At 38.9% G+C, this 21742-nt stretch overlaps 1 protein-coding gene across 3 annotated transcripts in view; it reads left to right on the forward strand.

The window, feature by feature from the left end:
* The window catches only part of LOC140734572 (ubiquitin carboxyl-terminal hydrolase 15-like), a 108104-nt gene that overhangs the window by 35006 nt on the left and 51356 nt on the right, over positions 1-21742 (forward strand). Inside the window, exon 4 of one of the 3 annotated variants that reach the window (XM_073058728.1) lies at positions 6747-6833. The exons of the other annotated variants lie outside the window; for them this stretch is intronic. Coding sequence (XP_072914829.1) covers positions 6747-6833 — 87 coding nt within the window. The remainder of the gene's footprint in view (positions 1-6746; positions 6834-21742) is intronic. 3 annotated transcript variants of the gene reach the window in all.

Here is a 21742-nt window from a genome sequence, read left to right on the forward strand (position 1 = left end):
CCATGTTACTCCATTAACTTATTAAGCTAGACATAATTTCCCAAGCTGCTTCTGTCTCTTGAATCTTTACCATGTCAAATTATATTTAAGACTGATGACTTTGAGATTTCTCAGCGTTAAGAGATGGAACAGATAATGGGTTCATTACGGACAACAAATGCACACGAGGTATACAAAAGAACTATATGATCAGTAACTGATGTTTGTCAGTCAAGCGGCAGCATGATTGTATGGTTCAGTTCTGCAGCAGGCAGAGAGTAACACCTTTTTTCTGCAGTCTCCTTGAGCTAGTTGAGGTGAGGTTAGCATGAGCTCTATCTCAAAGCTTCCTTTTAGATTCTGGTCAATTTTAGGGACAACAAAGACCTTCAGATCAATCACAGATTTAGAAACTCACCTATGCAATTATAAGAAATCTGATTGAAATAGTTGTGGACTTTCCTCAAATACTGTTCCAAAACACTTTTCTTTAGGCATCTAATTTACATAGGAAGATGAATTATGTTTGAAATAACATCTTTTTCTACCTTTATCAAACTGATATGTGCCCATGACCCATCCCCTTTTAATCTATAGTCTCCAGCCCATCCACCCACCCAATGACCCTTTCCCCCCCCCCCCCCCCCATGACCTCTGGTCAATACAAACATTATTATGCTGTATCAGGAGTTGCATAAAATTAAATTGACAATTATTGATCACAATGCTAGTTAATGTTTACTTTAATATTATTACTTACAATTGAATATTTTATGGTGGCATAGTGGTTAGTGTGATGCTTACAGCTCAAGGCGTTCCAGAGTTTGAAGTTATCCCTTTGGAGGCTATTGCTGTGCCATTCTATGAAGATTTGCTGTACGCCCTCTTTTGGAATATGTGGGTTTTTCTATAGGTCCTCTGGTTTCCTCCCATGGTCCAAAGACACATTGGGTAGGTTAATTGATCATTGTAAACTGTCCCATGATTAGGCTAGGGCTGATTGGGTTGTTGCGGGTTGCTGGGGTGGCATGGCTCAAAGAACCAGAAGGGCCTACTCAGTGCTGTATCTCAAAATAAACAAATAAACATAAATTGGTGCACTTGCATTAGGTGGTGGAATATTTACTGTGAAAGGAACAAGCTGTAAGTGTTGCCTTACCATGAAATTCCAAGTGTAGAAATAAAAACTAGCCTTGACATTTCTTTACAGTCCTGATGAAAGATCTTGGCCCAAAACATCGACTGCTTATTTACCTCCAGAGATGCTGCCTGACCTCCTGCATTCCTTCGGCATTTTGTGTGTGTGGCCTGGAAGTTCTTTTCTAATTACATTGGATTTCTTCCAGTGCATTTTGATGCACCCAGCATAAAGATGCATAATTTTAAGGGCAAGTTATATTCAGCCATCTTTCAAGTTTTCCAAGCATCCCACTACATCAGGCTCAAAAAACAAGTCAAATCCTCAGGTTGAATTCATAACCATTAGGAATTTCTACTACTATGTATTTCATGTCTTTAACAAGGCTACTAAAAGTTAAATAGATACAAGATGCTAAGGTGTATTCAATAGTTTTCAATATTTTTGTATCCTTTGAAACTACCATTGAATCTTTAATCATACGTGGTGTAATTTTGCATTTCTTCCCCATCCCATCCCAACCCTAGAAAATTGCTTATGACATGTCTGCAACTGTCCATAATTTTGAGGCATTGGATATATTCCTTTTATGGTCTTTGTCAAAACTTGAGACATTGTGATAAAGTAATTTAATGGCACCCCATGGCATTCCATGTTTCCAAGTATGGAACTTTTGAGATAACAATTAAATCCTTGCTTTATCTGTAAGAAGGGTGCTTATTAATACCCTAGCAACATTAGTTTTCATTAAATATGTGAGCTTACACTTTCATTAAGATTAGATAAAGCCCAAGCCTTCACTGTCAGAGTCCTTCACTTTGTATTTTCCAAAATGAAAGCTATTTGCCAATCTTTGGCCCACTTATCCAACTGATCAAGGTTTCTCTATAATTGTTGATGACCTCTTCACTATCTATGAGACTGCCTATTTTGGTAGTATCCAGATTGGATCTCCGGTCTAAGAAGCAAACTTTGACCATCATTATCTGCTTCCTACTATTGAACCAGTTACAAATTCAATTAACTATCCATCCCTGGATTCCATGCTACTTATTCTTCCAGATTGGCCTGCCATGCGGGACATTGTCAAAAGCCTTGCGTTCATGTAGTAGTTTTTGTTTTAAGCTTAAAATATTCTCTGCATTGTTTAAAAGCAGAATTGTGCTTGAAATGCTCAGCAGGTAGTTTGCTCATTTTTGGTCAAAGCTGAAACGGCATCCTTGGTGCATGCTATTACTTCAGTCTCCGGTTATAATTACAGGCAAGGTAGGCTTTTGCAAATCAACATGTTGATGAAGCTTCCACTTGAATGTGTTTGATGACTGTAGCTAAAAGTGTGTACATGTGCAGTATTGTGAAGGTCAAGACTGGGTTTGGCTGATCTGCCACTTGGGGTCAGCTCACTGTGTTACACATAACTAATGGGTACAGAGAATGTTTGTTGTGGAATTGTTGCATAATTAAAATCAGGAAAGCAGATCAGGAGAAGCCTGACTAAAGATGCATGTTACACTGAATAAAAAGGGATGGCAAATTGTCTTCAAATGCATCTTTACAATACTCTGCAAAAGTCTTTGAAACATGTAAAAAAAAAAGTTCTGTAAAGCAAATATGCTTTCAAACATAATGAAATGAAAAGTTTCTAAATATCAAAAACATTGCTATGAAGAGCAGTAAACAGTAAAAAAACTAAATCAAATCAATGTTTGGTATGACCACATTTAAAACTTTACCTTTAAAACTGTGTCAGTTCTCTTATGTACACTGTTGTACAGTTTTATAAGAAAATTGGCTGCTGATTGTTCCAAGCATCTTGGCGAACTTGCCACAGCTTTCCTGCAGACATTGTCTTGCTTGCTTGCTTCCGTTTCTCCAGGTAATTCCAGATAGTTTTTTATGACCTTGGCCATATGTTTGTGGTCACTACCCTGCTGTAGAATGAAGTTGAGACCAATCAGGTGCCTCCCTGATGGTATTGTGTGATGGGTGAGAATCTGCTTGCACTTCTCAGCATAGAGGAATCTAGTAATTCTGACCAGATTACCAACTCCCTCTGCAAAAATGCAGCCTCAAATCTGCAAGAAAACTTTATCGTGCTTCACTTTGTTGCAGACACTTACCCATATAGTGCTCTCCAGCTCTTCTATGGACGGACCGCCCCCTGTTTGAGCCCAAAATGTCAAGTTTTGACTTGTCAGTCCAGAGCACTTGCTGCCATTCTTCACCCCAGTCCTTGCGTTTTGTGCATAGATGAGTCTCTTGGCTTTGTTTCCACTTAGGATGATTGGCTTTTTGGCAGCAACTCTTTCATGAAAACGACTTCTGACAAGATTTCTCTGGATTATAGAGGGGTGTACTTGGGTTACGGTGGTTTCTGTAAGTTCAGAGCTGATGGCAGTGCTGGAAGGGACATCAGTTTGATGTATCTCCCGTCTGCCACACTGGGCTTTTGTGGTTGACCAATGCAATTCTGGTCGCCAACCTTGCCCATTTCTTTGTGCTTCTTCAGAAGTGCTTGGATAGCACACCTTGAAACTCTTGGATGACCACTTTGTTTCTTGTTGCTATGCTCACTGTTGACATGGGGCAAGAATTGATGATTTGAAAGTGAAACTGTACATCTACCACACCCTGACCTTTTAGTTTGATTGTCCTTTGCCCAGTTTGATTCCTTCTGTACCAGTTTCTGTTTCGGGCTACATCCACACTAGACCTGATCATTTTGAAAACGCCAGTTTCGCGTAAAAACGATAGGCATCCACACTATGTGTTTTTAAAAAGATCTCTATCCACATTGAAACGGAGATTTCAGCGAATTTCCTCCTCCTGCGCATGCGCAGGACACATCTACGGAAAACAAGTGACATGTTTGGTGTCGAATCTCGCCGTAAAAGTGCGTGTTTGTGTAGTTACAGACTAGAAAAACTTAAAATAACTGACAGCTGTTGGCTTTCGTGCAGGAGAACTTAAAAGTTTAAAAAAAAAACAAATACTGGAGCATATGGAGGCAACCGAAAGGGAGTTCATGGACAGATTGACCTGGCTGATGACAAACATTGAAAAACTAACTAACTCTGTTGCATTAATAAAACACCCTGTTAGATGTATAAAACATGTCTGCATCAGTGTTATCTTGTATTTCCATACAATGTTACATTAGGCTGTTACACATCTATTGTCAGAGAAGTACTTGCATGAATAAGTAAACCACGTTCACACGAGCAAGGACAGAAAACAGGGCAAAGTGAGTATACTTATTTATTCAGTAAGTTATGGGTCAAAGTATTTGGTGAGTACATTTCTAACTCTTCTGGCATCAGTCTCATTGCCGTCTGTTCTGAAATTGTTAGGTTGCGTTCAAGAAAACAATGAAATAGCGCGCTGCCGTCTGACAGTGTTTTCAGAAGTCTCCGGTTACCCCATCCACAGTGATCCAGCCAATCTGGCGTTTTCAAAAATACACACTTTGGAGAGCGTTCCTGAAAAGCTCCAGTTTTGGAGGACGAAAATGCCGTTTTAGTGTGGACAAAGAATAAAAACGAAGAGAAAAAGCTTCGGTTATGGATTTATCCGGTGTAGTGTGGACGTAGCCTCAGTTACATTTTAGTTCATTCAACTGATTGTTGATCATTAGCACCTGCTTGTTATCTTTTGTTTGAACATGCACTGGGCTATATACCTACAAAGTAATTAAGTTTTTATTTGAAAAGTGGTCTGAAGGGTCCCAGCACAAAACGTCGACTGTTTACCCTTTTCCATAGATGTTGCCTGGCCTGCTGAGTTCCTTCAGCGTTTTGTGTGTGGCTTGGATTTCCAGCATCTGCAAATTTTCTGGTCTTTCTTTTTCTTAATATGTTACTTTATTTAATGAAATACAAAAAAATTCTCTGTAGCATTTAAAGTTTTGAAAAATGAATGCTTGGAAATCTAAAACCTGCTCATTTCTACTGACAAGATGACACTGGCAATCATTGGCAATGTGGGCCACAGAAAATTGTACACAGGGAGGAAGCTTCTAAAAATTCTCTGAAGGTTCAGGACCAAACTTAAATAGATTTTAAAAGTTATGAAATTTTATAATTCTTTAAATTATAAATTGAGTGGAATTATCAATGGAAGAATGAAAAGGGGAGTAATTTTTTATGCCATATGGTATTGGAATACTCAGTGCTTTGCCATACTCAGTGCTGAGAGTAATACTGTTTAAAAACAACAAAATTTACAAAGGAACAATTGTGAAAGATAGTATAGGAATGTGCGGGAATCCTACATGACAGCAAATCAATTTCTATTAGCGCTGAGTTCTGGTCAATAGCAAGGAGAGAAGGAAAAAGGGTGTAGCAAAGCCAGTTAGCAGTGTAGAGATCTAAACAAGTTATAGTTGGATGCTTCTAAAATCTTCAGTGCAAATAGGAAAACTCTTTAATTGCTTTGAAATTTGACATGTTCATAGTTGAGCAGAAACATTGGAAGTACTCTGTAGGTTAAGCAGCCTTTGTGAAGGCAAAGGGATGGCCAACGTTTGGGTCAAATCCCAATACTAGGACTGAGAGTGTAGAAGGAAGATGGCCAGTATATAGAAGTGAGAGGGAGGAGTAAGGCAGAGATTAGCGACAGATAGTGGAACCAAACTAAAGGGAGGGGAGAAGAGAATGATAGGCAGATAGAACTAGGAAGGGAGTGTAGATTCAATGGATATAAGGTGGAAAACAGATGAGAAGAAGAGAAAAGAAGCAAATGGAGTTGTGGGAGAGGGAGTAAAGGTGACTGAAATTTGTCTGTTGTAACACAAGTTCATATTCATAAATGAGCTCATTACCTCTCAAATTCCAGTCTCATTTCACCCCAAAAAGGTCAATTTGTGTTGAGTCTTTATCAGGCCAGAAATTATGTTAAACTTCCACTTCTGCAGAATCAACTTCAGCCTAGGATCTGTGATGTTTTCAGTTTTTGCTTCAATGGGGATAAAACCATTAAATGGACTGATGAAGGCAAGAAATAACCAGGCTTTTCCAGGATGGCCTGGTATATTTAGATCCATTCTATTGGAAGATATTTGAGTTCTTAACTAGTTTAGTGGGAATAAATCTCTTCCTGGTATAACTCAATGACAAAAAGAAACAGTTTGTATGACCTCTGGAGCATTTTCAAATGTTCAGCAAAATCATGGCAAATGCCTGCCTTGATCTTTATTTTCAGTCCCGTCATTCTTAGTTTAAAAATTTATTTCAGCCTCAACAACCAAGTCTTCAAAAACTTTGGGGTATTATGGTCCAAAGATTCACTGATGGCTGAATAAAGAAACTTGGCTAAATATCCAAGCCATTACCCTAAGATTAATGCTCCCTTGTTCTTAAATTGCTAAGTAGGAGAATCAACTTCCTGTTTCCCTCCCAGAATCTTGTGTTTTCTTGAAAGTGTTCCTCATTTTGGTAAACCCATCCTCTTAATTAAAGAAAGTTCATAAACTTGCTATCATTTGAATTTTGTGCAAGTATTAAAGAGATTTATCCAACATGTTTTTTATTTATCTTATGCATTGATGCTTTTAACGTTTGTCATGAGCATCTATGTAAAAAAGATTGTTTCCCCATTTTTATCAATTGTCATAATTTCATTATTTTTCAAGGTCTCCAAGTACTTCAAATTTTTCAACATTGCAAAAGGTTTCCCCTTCATCTCTGTCAAATAATTATAGCAATTTCAACAACAGAAAGTAAGTAGCCTCTCTTCAGACTTGTGTGTAAATGTCTCTGCATGCCTTTATTGAATACATTTTGGTTTGTAAATGGTGTGATGACCACTTTTGGATGTTCTTGGTCACAGTTCTTGGTTGTGTAGCAGGAGCACTTGTCATCTATATTAACATTTTTAGCAATGCAATAAAAGTGATAAAACAGTTTTGGTGAAATGTGATTTATGAGGAGATCATGAATGTTACATTTGTATATATTAGGGTGAAATTGGCAGAGATAATTTGTCCCTGAGAAGATGGTGGTGAGCAACCACCTTGAACTGAAGGTGATTCAGGAGCTTTATGATGAAAGAATACTGAGATATTTCTAAGTTAAGATGATATGTGACCTGAAATTGATTCTGTTACTGCTTGAATGTATCTCTTGCTGCTGGTAAAAGGCTTGGATTTGGAAGGAGTTGTCAATATTAAGCAGTTACAGTGAATCTTTCAGATTGTACTAAGTTTTGGTTCAGCCATTGTTGTACAAGTTTGGACTTTCATACAAAGTTTGTACTTGCAGGTTGTGCAAAGTTTGTACTTTCAGATTGTACTAAGTTTGTATTTAAGGGTATAACACCTGGCAAGCAGATTGTTTTGTGGTTTGTGCCTATTTTTGAGTTGTAGACCTGCTCACGTTCATTAAAGTGGAGAACATTCCATCACATTTTTGCATCTCTTGCAAACTATGAAAAGATTTTGAGTCTAAACGTAAATTATTCGCTGCAAGATACCTAACTTCTGATCTCCTCTTCCAACTATGTTGTCGATGCAGCTAAGTTGCTGGTGGATTCATTTGCAATGATACCATTGAAAGTCATAGGGCACTTGTGCACTACAAAGCATTTATCATGCTAAACCATGAACATAGTTTGTTTTTAATTATATTCAATAGCACTGTTCTGCTCATCATTCCACTACAGGCCTTCCCTGGGTAATGAAGACCCAACCCATACATACAAGCATGCTCCCCTTAAATATTAAATTCAGATGAGAACCAGTCCTGAAGGGGGTCAGTGGTGGTTTGGAGGAAGAAGTTTATATGTAACCTTTAGCAGTAATCAGATACAATTGTCCCTGAAGAACATGGGCTACCAGTTTCACTCAGGAGGTCATTTAAAAGAGTTGTAGCAATCACTTCTGTTGATACTTTTAATCATTATTAAACAATGAAATTGCCACTGATACTTAAAGGCTTTTCAGGTGCACTATGTCTGCTCCTTGTATGATCCTCAGCACTCCTTAATGAACCAACATTGATTGTCTTGATGTTGATGGTTAGACAGTTTAACAGAATGTAACTCCTTACTACTGCCAATGGCATTTGGCACTTCATTGGTACTCTTGTTTTCAGTTGCCATCCCTATCCTAGTCAGATTGTGTATGTCCTTAGTGTGAAGTAGACTTCATTTCCATATGTACTGTGCTGTAGTCACAACAGATAATGTCATAGACAGTTACTCACTATTTCTGTGTTGGTGAAGAATACGTGAATCGAGCCCATTCTGGTAGCTGAATCATTGCCATCTCTAGGTGAGGGAAGTAGAAGGCTAAAAGTGCATTCAACCTCTTTGCTGTCATAGGTGGTGATCTGCTAATGTTTGACATGCTTGTGGGAATAACCCCCCTCAATTTTGGGGCATGTACTGAGATCATACAGACAGACATACTTTATTAATCCTGAGGGAAATTGGGTTTTGTTACAATCGCACCAACCAAGAATAGTGTAGAAATATAGCAATATAAAACCATAAATAATTAAATAATGATAGGTAAATTATGCCAAGTGAAAATAAGTTCAGGACCAGCCTATTGGCTCAGGGTGTCTGACACTCCGAGGGAGGAGTTGTGAAGTTTGATGGCCACAGGCAGGAATGACTTCCAATGACGCTCAGTGTTGCATCTCGGTGGAATGAGTCTCTGGCTGAACATACTCCTGAGCCTAACCAGTACATTATGGAGTGGATGGGAGACATTGTCCAAGATGGCATGCAACTTGGACAGCATCCTCTTTTCAGACACCACCGTCAGAGAGTCCAGTTCCACCCCCACAACATCACTGGCCTTACGAATGAGTTTATTGATTCTGTTGGTGTCTGCAGCCCCAGCACACAACAGCAAACATAATAGCACTGGCCACCACAGACTCGTAGAACATCCTCAGCATCGTCCAGCAGATGTTAAAGGACCTCAGTCTCCTCAGGAAGTAGAGACGGCTCTGACCCTTCTTGTAGACAGCCTCAGTGTTCTTTGACCAGTCCAGTTTATTGTCAATTCGTATCCCCAGGTATTTGTAATCCTCCACCATGTCCACACTGACCCCTTGGATGGAAACAGGGGTCACCAGTGCCTTAGCCCTCCTCAGGTCCACCACCAGCTCCTTAGTCTTTTTCACATTAAGCTGCAGATGATTCTGCTCACACCATGTGATAAAGTTTCCCACCGTAGCCCTGTACTCTGCCTCATCTCCCTTGCTGATGCATCCAACTATGGCAGAGTCATCAGAAAACTTCTGAAGATGGCAAGACTCTGTGCAGTAGTTGAAGTCCGAGATGTAGATGGTGAAGAGAAAGGGAGACAGGACAGTCCCCTGTGGAGCCCCAGTGCTGCTGACCACTCTGTCTGACACGCAGTGTTGCAAGCGCACGTACTGTGTCTGCCGGTCAGGTAATCAATAATCTATAACACCAGGGAAGCATCCACCTGCATCACTGTCAGCTTCTCACCCAGCAGAGCAGGGTGGATGGTGTTGAACGCACTGGAGAAGATAAAAAACGTGACCCTCACAGTGCTCGCCGACCAGGTGGGCGTAGACACGGTTCAGCAGGTAAACGATGGCATCCTCAACTCCTATTAGGGGCTGGTAGGCGAACTGGAGGGGGTCTAAGTGTGGCCTAACCATAGGCCGGAGCTGCTCTAGAACAAGTCTCTGCAGGGTCTTCATGATGTGGGAGGTCAATGCCACTGAACTTGACAGTGCAGCTTGAATTGCTTAAATGTTCTGATGTGTGTGAATCTAACGCCTAGATTATTGTAGGTGGTCTATCTGGTTCCATCCCTTTCTAATTTTTCTTGTAACAATGTTATACAATTATGTGGATTTTGTAGATATTCCTCTTAACTATTGGTGTGGAGTTATGAAAAATGTTTGGCAGGGAAGGGCAGTTCTTTGTGGGATCTGATCTCTGTCAATATCTAATCGAGTCTTTGGGATTTCCACTATCATTAATTTGTTACTGGACTGTGGCAGAGTTTACAATTGATGTCATGGTTAGAAGAATATCCTTTTGCATGTGTGTGTCTTAAGTAAACAACACTGATAATTTTGACCACTTTGCTCTGAAATAGATGTTTTTTGTTCTAATTGTGCATTCTTGTAAAAAAGTGTAATTTATGATTAATTTGTTTTTTGCTTATATGATGCTCTGTGCCTGTGATGAATCTAAGTATATTTCTCTTTGCACCTGTGCAAAGATATGCATAAGACAATAAACTGGACTTTGTACATCACAGCTTGGAAAATTAATCATATCACAATCATCTCTCAAGTGGAGATTGAAGAACTTGCTTCTGCTATCCAATTGCTCAAAACAATCTAGATCCACGGTTACTTGAGCGTTGTATTGTTCAAATAATCTTGTCCCTCTGAATTTCCATTTCAACAGAAATGACCCATTAAAGCTCTGGTTCCTCTCTGTGTTTAAAAAAAATGTGTCCCGTTGAAGGGTCTCTACCCGAAACTTCAACTGTTTATTGTTCTCCATAGTTCTCCAGCATTTTGTGTGTGTTTCTTGGGATTTCCAGCACCTGCAGAATTTCTTGTATTTATGCAGCCAGTCACTGCAGCTTTGTCTTTTTCTCTGGAGTGTACCAAAATAGGCTTCTGCATCTCTGCATTTTACACAGTTGGATTTGGCAGTTTAAGCTGTCTTGGGAATTAAACACAAACAAGAGAAATCTGCAGATGCTGGAAATCCAGGCAACACACACACAACGTGCTGGAGGAATTCAGCAGGCTAGGCAGCATCTATAGAAAAGAAAGTACAGTCGATGTTTTGGGCTGAGACCCTTTGGCAAGACTCCAGCCTGAATCATTGACTCTACTTTTTCCCATAGATGCTGTCTGGCCTGCTGAGTTCTTCCAGCATTTTGTGTGCTGTCTGAAATTAAACAGATTCTTTTTATGTAACCATTGTTGTATGACATAGTTGGCAAGAGAGGGACAGCATAAATATTTGGGAGAAATGATCAAAAACTGCATGAATTTACTTGTGCATGACTTTATGAACTGATTTGCCTTGTTAAATTATTAAGCAAGCAGGTTTATGAACTGAGGGAAAGTGAGGTTGGATTTTGGTGATTGCATGCACAGTATTCATAGACACTTGTTCAGGTCTTTGTAATATTTGAGTAGACAGAGTATTAGGACACAAGCTGTTATTACATGCAGAATGCCACTAGGTGGTGCTTGATGTATGGATCATATAAAATGCTATATTGCAAGTACACCGTTTAAAATACTTCTATATTTTTAGTGAATTATAGTACTTTGGTGTTTTACATTTTATGTATAAATTGCATAGAGTTTTACAGATGCAAGTTGAAATCCGAAAGCATCAACAAAAATGAAAATCTAAAGGCATAATGCAATTTTAAGAAGGGAATGATTCATGTAAAAAGAGACAAAAGATTGACAGGTAGTATTTGGACACAAATGGAAATCAGAGGAACCTTGAATGTAGCAGGATTGATGGTGACTGACCAGAGTGTCTTCAGTAATGAGTATCACAGTTGAAAGTTTCCACCCCACCCTGTATCTGAGTAGTGAATGCAAGAGGCTACCAAGTCCCAGATTTCATTTGTGCAAGTACAAGATTTCATTTAAATCTGAATAGGTAAAGCCTCCTTAGAACAGTTTAAGAAATGCTGAAAGGAAATCTTTGGTTTGGAAGAGGAAAGAAGTTCCTTTACTGATGTCGGAAGTTAAATTATGCCATTTGAATCAAGAAGTGAGTGATAGACCAAGAGAAGAACGATCAAGATGTCCTGACAGAATCTTCAAGGAAGAAAAACATGTTCCATTGTCCTTTTTTGAAAAAAATGTTGGTTTTGCATTTAAATTTTTTATAAATATTTGAGTAATATTGGAAATGTTTGATTAAGCATTCTTTGTTTATATAATTCAGTGTGGGTTATATGTACAAAGTACATGAAAGCATGTATCATTGCGCCTGAAGTAAAAACGCACACAAGTTGCCTCCGTGCTCCTGTGTTTTTCTTTAAATTAATTTCAGGAGTTACAAAACATAAAAGTGGCGATGAGTAAGTTTTAAAACAAGCTCGAAACGACTACCTACCAGTTGGAGCACAGCAAGACGCACACCACATTATTTTCTTCACAAAGGGAGAAAGACAGTTGATTTAAAAATAAAACAGAAAACAGACAAAATTCATGGGTTCATAAGCAGTGAGTACGGGATTATGATAATCATAATTAAAGATAAAACAGAAATGACTAACTACATCTGGAAAGATAGATGTGTTTGATTACACTAAAGATAAGTGGCTGATGTATACTGAACGAGTTGAGCAGTATTTTGAAGCAAATGAAAGAGCCAGTGAGACACAAGTGCTGGTTTTGCTGAGTGTAATAAGTGGAAAAGCATACAGTTTGCTTAGAAGGTTGACTACTACAACCAAACCAGCCAGAATTACCACCACCCAGGACGTGCACTCTTCTCATTGTTACCATCAGGAAGGAGGTACAGAAGCCTGAAGGCACACACTCAGTGATTCAGGAACAGCTTCTTCTACTCCACCATCCAATTTCTAAATGGACATTGAACCCATGAGCTCTATCTCACTACTTTTAATTTTTTTTTGCATTACTTATTTTAACTAATTAATAGACATGCATATACTTAATGTAATTCAGCTTTTTTCTCTATTTATTTATCAATTTCATTGTACTGCTGCCGTAAAGTTAACAAATTTCACGACATATGCCAGTGATATTAAACGATTCTGATATTGTGGCAGTAATGCATGAACATTTAGATCTGAAACCATTGTTGACTGCAGAACACTTTGTTTCGTAAGCAGAATGAAAAAAGGGGAATCCATTTCAGCTTGCATGGTTGAATTGAAAAGACTGTACATTGTTATTTCAGTGATAGGCCTATTGATGCACTGGGAAATTGTTTAGTTTGTGGAATTCTGCAAGAAAACATTTTAAAAAAAGCTCCTAACTGAAGTACATCTCACATCTGAAGAAGCAATTGAAATAACTATCAATGGAAACAGCAGAGACACAATTGAGTATAATCAGAAATGCAAGTAACTGCGAACAAAATTGTAGTGTCTAAATGGAGGCCTGCCTGGCCGAGCAAGATGTGTCACTGTTGCGGCAGAAGCTCACATGCACCAGACCAATGCAGGTTTATAGGTGAAACTTGCAGAAAATGCAACAAAGTAGAATACATACAAAGAGCATGTCAGGCAGACTGCACAGAAAAGAGAAAAAGATTTTAAAAATCAAGTACCGTAGATTTCGCACTACAGAGCGCACCTGATTAAAAGCCGCTGGCTCTAATTTTAAAAAGAAAATCAATTTTTTACTTGTACAGGCCGCACCGGATTGTCGCCCGCAGGTGTCCCACGTTGTAATATGAGATATTTACACAGAAAGATATTACACGTGAGGATTTTTTAACTTTTAATTAAATCCATATGGTAACAAAAACAAATACATATTGCAAATGCTTTTTTTCGAACCGTGCCTGTAACGCGGCTACTTTTAAATATACGTTGCGTATACTTTTTTACTGAACAACATTCCAATATCTCCTAACGACTGGTAAAAAATATATATACTGCAGCCTACCAGGAAAAGTTATTGATCACCTTTAACTTAAAAGCAGCGTTCGCTCAGATCTAATGCCGCTCGCCCCCACCTTCCCGTTTATCGCAAACCGGTATTTCCCACAAGACGCGGCGAAACCGGCTATGACGTCATAGCATCCCGGGATGTAGTACAGAAAACAAATATAGTTAAAACACTTCTAACTTTAACTAGAAAATACTAACAAATGAATTACTAAGCGAAAATATTATAAACTAAATAACTGCCATAAAGGCAGCACAATGCTTTTCTTCGAGTGTTTTCCATGTTGATGAGGGTGAGTACAAATGACTGATTTACAATAATTTAATTGTGAAAGTGCGCTTGATTTATCGTACAATTTCATTGGACCTCTGTGAACTACTCATCAATTTTATTGGTCTACTGTTACGAGGCAAAATGTTTTTGGCGGCATGAAAAAAAATCATGTATTAGCCGCACCGTAGTAAAGGCCGCAGTGTTCAAAGCTGTTCAAAATGTGGGAAAAAAGTAGCGGCTTATAATCCGACATCTACGGTAGTTTCAGAAAGAGCACTAATCTGCATATTGATGAAAATTCTGATAACTATAAAAATGACATGGGACTGGATACTGTTGCGATTTACAATGTGAAACCTAACAATAGACAAGCAATGTGGTTTACACCAGAAGTGAATGGCAAATAAATTAATACAGAATTGGACACTGGCTCAGCTCTTTCAGTCATTCCACAAAATGAGTTTGAATGAGATTTCAAAAATACTGAACTGAAGCCTACAGATATCCAGCTAAGAACTTATACTGAAGAAAAGATAACTCCTGTGGGAATGATATTCATGACAGTGAAATACAACAAGCCATATTGGGATTGTATGTAGTAAAACAGGAGACTGGCATTGTGGGGTCATGATTGGCTGAGACAACTACAACTTGGCTGGAGATCCATCTACTATTTACGTGCCACATTCCCTGTAATAGAGTCAATTGAAAATGAATTAAGAAAGGTACTGGATGATGCCATAACAGTGTTCAAGGATGGCATTGGAAAAACTCAAACATATCAAGGGTAGAATAGTGATAAATGAAAAAGCTACATCAAGTTTTAAAAAGCCTGTGCGGTTTTTTATACCACCTGTGATAAAATAGCCAGTGAGCTCGTCATATGGTGGCTGAAGGAGTTCTTTCCAAGGTTGAGTGGAGCCCATGGGCAACATTAGTGGTTCCAGTAGCCAAGAAGGAAAGGTCTGTCAGGATTTGCGGTAATTTTAAGGTCACCATTGATCCAGTACTCAAAGTAGATCAATACCCTCTGCCCAGGATAGAGGATATCTTTGCAAAACTTCCTGTTTGGGAAACACCTCAGCAAAGTAGACTTAGCCAAGGTCTACCTACAGATGGAGATGGAAGAAGAATCCAAAGTGTTTCTCATCATAAACACTCACAAAGGGCTTTATCACAATAATAGGCTTATTTTTGGAGTAGCATCTGCATTTGCACTGGCAAAAAGTTATGGACCAGGGACTGCAAGGCTGCCTAGCTACTCAGTATTACTTGGATGATATCATTGTTGCTGGTACGGTTGAACGTCTCCAAAATCTCAAGACAGTGTTAAAAGGGTTAGAAAATTATGGGCTCAGGGCATGACACGTGTGAATTCTTTAAACCAATTATCACTTGATGCTCAGGGATTGCACAAGTGTGCTGAAAAAATTCAAGCAATGGTGGATGCCCCAGGGCCAAATGCCGTGTCAAAGTTGCAGTCCTTTTTTGGGATTTGTCAGTTACTGTTTTCCTGCCAATCTTGGCTACTGTGCTGCACCCCTTGAACTCATTAGTACAGTTTGGGAATAAATAGCAATGGACAAAGCTGCATGAGATGGGCTTTCCAAAAGGTGAAGGAAATGGTTGCGTCTGGCATTGTACTCTCAGAACATGGTCCTGTGAAGCTTACCTGTGATGTCACCATTATCTATGGTATAGATGCTGTCATGTGCATGTTATGAGTGATGGAAGTTCTCTTACCACTGCAGAGAAAAATTATGCACAGATTGACAGAGGCCTTGAGTCTGGTCTGGGGTGTAAAATGTTTCAACCATTACCTGTATGAGAGAGAATTTACCTTCATTACTGATCAGCAACCACTATTGTCCATTTTCAATCCACAGAAGGGTGTTCAACTAATAACGTCAGCGTGAATGCAGGGATGGGCTGTTTCATGGAGGATGTAATTTCAAGAGGACAACTCATCATGCAAATGCGGATGGATTGTCCCGTTTACCCTTGGAAAAGGAAATAACTGAATAATTTACACAAGAAGACACTCCTCTTGGCATATTCTCCCTGGTGCAGATCAGATGTCTCCCTATTATGATCCAAAGAGAAACCAGAAAAGACCCAACACTGTCTCAGGTCTACATGGCAGCCCAAAATGGCTGAAATGTGTAGAAGAAATTCCAGTTTCCCCCCATTTTTATCTTGATGGTGATTGCCTTATATGGGGATTGCGAGTGTTGTACCATCCAAGCTGAGAGCTGAAGCATTGGAGGAGCTACATGCCGAATCATTTAGACATGGTCTAAAAGGAAGTGTTGGCTTTGTCTGGGAGCCTAGGGTAGATCAGCAGATCAAGTAGCTTGCTGTGCACTGTTCAGAATGCCGACACATCCAGAAATAAGTGCTCTCAGAACCACTTCTTGCAGTCAGCTCCTCCAGCCACCATGGAGGAGGCCCCAAAATCTGAGATTGTTTCACAGCCATGTCTCATCTGCCAAGCAGAGTGATTCCCCACCCCCCACCCACCATCAGGAAAGACCATCCCATAAGAGCAAGAAATCCCCTGCAGCGATTAAATCTTAAGACCTGAACGGGACAGTTTGAAATATCGTGTGTATATAAGATGACTAGAGAACAAACAATGTTATAAAAGTATATTTAAGGCAAAGATTGATATCTTGATTGGTCAGGTCACAAAAGGATTCAGGGAGAAGGCAGAGAGGAAAATTGGATCAGCCATGATGAAATGGTGGAGCAGACTTGATGGGCCAAATGGCCTAATTCTGCTCCTATGTCTTACTCAGTTATGGTGGAATACGTTACATATTTGGGTTGAAATGCATTCTATATTGTGTGGGAGTTTATAGCTAAGCAGTGAGGAGTGTTGTGTATTTAATATTTCAGTAATATTCTAAATATATTGTTTGATTAAGCATTCTTTGTTCTGCACATCATTCATTTTGAGTTATATGAACAAAATACGGGAATGGCATATGGCATTACGTCACTGTGTCATATGTGCACGCCTCACTGAAAGTAAAAACATATCCGTGTATTCCCTTGGTTTCCATGCTTTTCTTTTGATTAATTTCTGGAGTTAGAAAACGTAACAGATTTCTCATTCAATAAAATACTTGCTTATGGAAGCTAAAACATGACTATAATAGAGAAGCTGTTTGCTTGAACAGAGTATATGGAGATGTGAGGGACTTTTTAAAATTCAGAATTATTTGAATCTGGAACCTACTTGCCTGTAGGGGTTCTGGACCAGGGATGATGCTCGATTTCTGTACTGGGAACAGGCATGGATTTGGCTGAACAGATCTCTATCATCTGCAGTTTTTGACTTTTTCTTTTTTCACTGAATAGTTTCCTGTGTTGTAACAATTCTATGATTCTAAGTCAGCAGCAACAATGGGCAGGATTGGATTAATGCAGCAGCTGTTTAAGGAAGGTCAAGACTCGAGTTCAAGTAAAACAACAATGCGACATGCGCAGTGTAATCTTGTCTTGAAATAATCATGAATGCCTATTTCATGAGAAACCACATATGAGTAAATTGTTTGGACATGCAGAATGTCAGATCCTTTGGAATTACCAAGGACCATTATTCTGCAAATGGTGAAGATCCAAAGTAACACACACAAAATGATGGGGGAACTCAGCAGATCAGGCAGCATCTATGGAAATGAATAAATACTCACTGTTTCAAGACTCCTGATCCATGACCCAAAACATCATCTGTTTATTCCCCTCCATAGATGCTGCCTGACCTGCAAGATCATGACATGCTTCACTGAAATGTTCAAGTCCAAAATTAGAAAGAGGTGCAGTGTAAGCAACAAGAGCATCAGTGCATAACCCTGTCAAAGGCCATCCTACAGCTTAGAAACCTGGCTGTTAACAACTTCATTAATCTTGGGTTCAAGTTTAGAAATTACCATTTGTGATGGAAGTGGAGCAATTGAACAATGTGTGAAAGTAGTTTACATATTGCATTTGCAGATTGCTACAGGATTTATTTTTTAACAAGCTGAAGTAGCATGCAAATGCAAACCAAGGCAGAGTATCTTACTGAGATATTATTTTCCACTGTCACTATTGGGATCTAGTCAGTTTGAAGAAAACTACAACTGATTCCAAAATTATGATTCTTGAAGAAACCTAACAGTTTTCCAGATTATTCTTCATTTATTTGAAATGCTCTTTGATAATTCACATTTATTTATTGATTAATTGCGATACAGCGTGGAATAGGCCCTTCCAAACCTCTGAGTCACGCCGCCCAGCAATTCTTCTGCTTTAATCCTAGCCTAATCACGGGACAATTTACAATAACCAATTAACCTACCTATGTCTTTGGACTGTTATTTTGGGCAAAATTACAATTGTCTTGTTTTGTTATCTATTTACACAACATCTGAAAAGAAATGAAATAAAAATCGAGAATCTAAATGCATTTTGGAATAATTATATGAACAAGAAATGTGGTTTATTGTGTCAAGTTTCTTTGAACTACATGACCATTTGCAGGTACAGATTTGTAATTAAATTGTAATTAAATTAAAATTATGGCTGGGTTTTTATGCCATAAAAATGAGGCTCCAGGTTGTCACTATCATTCCCTAATATTCCATATTGATCTAGCTATATGTAATTTGTCAGGTGCTATGGTGGAATTTGACCTCACATCTCCATGTCATTAATGCATATTAATGGAATGTCCAGCACTAACCCACTGATCTAACTACCACACAATCAATAAATTCTCTACACATTCTGTCCTTTCTCTATAACTGTAACACTATATTCCACATTCATTTGAAAATTATTTTTAATACCTCTAATCTCTCAGTATGGCATGCAAACAAAAGCGTTTCATTGAATCTCAGTGCATGCAACAATAAAAAACCAGTTTATCAAATAGGTGATATCCATGGTAATTGGTTCATGGTAGGACATTTTTGCAATAGACTGACTGTCCACAACTAGGCTGATATTTAAATATTTCTCTGAATGTTCCGATCTTGATCCTGTTGAGTGTTAACATGTTTTATGATTACATATCTCTGTTGCAAACTTCTACTTTGAATGGCATATTATAAAAACAAAATCAAGACTTTTGGTTCTTTTACCAGTTTCTCCATATAAAGGCTGGCCTGTACCTCTGCTCCATTGATGGGAGATGAATCTGCAAGTGATTTATACGTGATGTGATGCTTGCTTATTCATGTCATAAGGTTCCTGCTGCGTTTGAGTTGAGTTTGAGATGTCGCAGACTGTTCATGGTAGTGGGAAGATGTTATGAGAGCAAATGATCTTGTGTTGATAGGTAATCAACAGTGTAAGGTCCACACAACAAAATCCTAATTGCAAGGAAGGGCAGTAGATTTCTTGTAGTTAATTAAAAGCAGTCCATTGGTAGGAATGTTCTGAATTTTCACAATGAACCATGCACTGCCCACACCCCATATTTTGTTATTGCTTCTAAAGTGGAGTTGATCCTTATTTGTAGATGTGTGTCTGCTAAAGGTTTAAGCTCATTGCTGCTTTATTTGCTGGGATGAAGAAGGAAAACTTAGAGTTAGGTGATCAGAATCAGGATTAATATCACTGACATGTCACAAAATGTGTTTTTTTTTTGTGGTGGCAGTACAGTACAATATATAAATACTTTAAATTACAATAAGAAATAAGAAATTGTGTGTGTGTGTGTGTACACACATACATGGGTTGGTTCGTTGATGGTGAAGGAGAAGCTGTTCCTAAAGCGTTGAATGTGTGTCTTCAGACTCCTGTATCTCTTCTTTGATGGCAGTAATAAGCAGAGAGCATGTCCTGGGTGTTGGGGCTTCTTAGGCTACATCCACACTAGACTGGATAATTTTGAAAACGCCGGTTTAACATAAAAACGATAAGTGTCGACACCAAGCGTTTTTGAAAATACTTCCGTCCACATTAAAACTGGTATTTGGGCAAATCTCCCCCTACTGGGCATGCGCAGGGCACATCTCCAGAAAACAAGCGACATGTTCGGTGTCGAATCTCACAGTGAAAGTGCGCATTTGTGCAGTTATAGACTAGAAAAACTTAAAAGGGAATTGACAAACGACAGACAACTGTTGGCTCCCGTGCAGGAGGACTTAAAACTAAAAAACAACTAATACTAGAGCGACACACACAAAATGCTGGTGGAACGCAGCAGGCCAGGCAGCATCTATAGGAAGAAGTACAGTCAACGTTTTGGGCCAAGACCCTTCGTCAGGCCTGGAGCGTATGGGGGCAACGGACAGGGAGTTTACAGACAGTATGACCCGACTGACGACGAACATTGAAAAACTGACTAACTGTTGCATTAATAAAGCACCTTGTTAAATGTATAAAACATGTCTGTATCAATGTTATCTTGTATTTCCATACAATGTTACAGTAGGCTGTTACACATCTATTGTCAGAGAAGTACTTGCATAAATAGGTAAACCACCTTCATACAAGCAAGGTCAGAAAACAGGGCAAAGTGAGTATACTTATTTATTTTTCTGATCCTGTGCAGTGACCCATCCATACCAGACAATGATGTAACCAGTTAGAATGCTCTCCACGGTATGTCTGCAGAAATTTATTGGTCTTTGTTGACATGCCAAATCTCCTCAAACTCTTGATGAAATATAGCTGCTGGTGTGGCTTCTTTGTAATTGCATCAGTATGTTAGGTCCAGCATAGATCTTCAGAGATGTTGACACCCAGGAACTTGAAACTACCATGGTCAGCCATGTTCTAAATAAGTGTCAGTTCAAGCTGCTCCAATTTCCGAAGTTCCTTTTACAATAGTGGGATCTATCAGCTTTGATGACATCTTTATCACTTATCAAAATGACTACTACCGTAGATTCCGGACTACAGAGCGCACCTGATTAAAAGCCGCTGGCTCTAATTTTAGAAATAAAATCAATTTTTTAATTGTAAAGGCCGCACCGGATTTTAGGCCGCACCGGATTTTCGGCCGCAGGTGTCCCACGTTGTAATATGAGATATTTACACAGAAAGATATTACACGTGAGGATTTTTTAACTTTTAATTAAATCCATATGGTAACAAAAACAAATACATATTGCAAATGCTTTTTTTCGAACCGTGCCCGTAACGCGGCTACTTTTAAATATACGTTGCGTATACTTCTTTACTGAACAACATTCCAATATCTCCTAACGACTGGTAAAAAAATATATATACTGCAGCCTACCAGGAAAAGTTATTGATTGCCTTTAACTTAAAAGCAGCGTTCGCTCAGATCCAAAGCCGCTCGCGTAATGTGCTCCCTCCCTCCGTCCCGTTTTATCGCAAACGGCATTTTTCCCACAAGACACCGCGAAACCGGGTGTGACGTCATAGCATCCCGCGATGTAGTACAGAAAACAAATATAGTTAAAACTCTTCTAACTTTAACTAGAAAATGAATTACTAAGCGAAAATATTATAAACTAAGTAACTGCCATAAAGGCAGCACAATGCTTTTCTTCGAGTGTTTTCCATGTTGATGAGGGTGAGTACAAATGACTGATTTACAATAATTTAATTGTGAAAGTGCGCTTGATTTATCGTACAATTTCATTGGACCTCTGTGAACTACTCATCAATTTTATTGGTCTACTGTTACGAGGCAAAATGTTTACGAGGCGGCATGAAAAAAATCATGTATTAGCCGCTCTGTTTTAAAGGCCGCAAAGTTCAAAGCTGT

This window comes from Hemitrygon akajei, chromosome 10, assembly GCF_048418815.1.
Source record: "Hemitrygon akajei chromosome 10, sHemAka1.3, whole genome shotgun sequence".
In the NCBI taxonomy this organism is placed as follows: Eukaryota; Metazoa; Chordata; class Chondrichthyes; order Myliobatiformes; family Dasyatidae; genus Hemitrygon; species Hemitrygon akajei.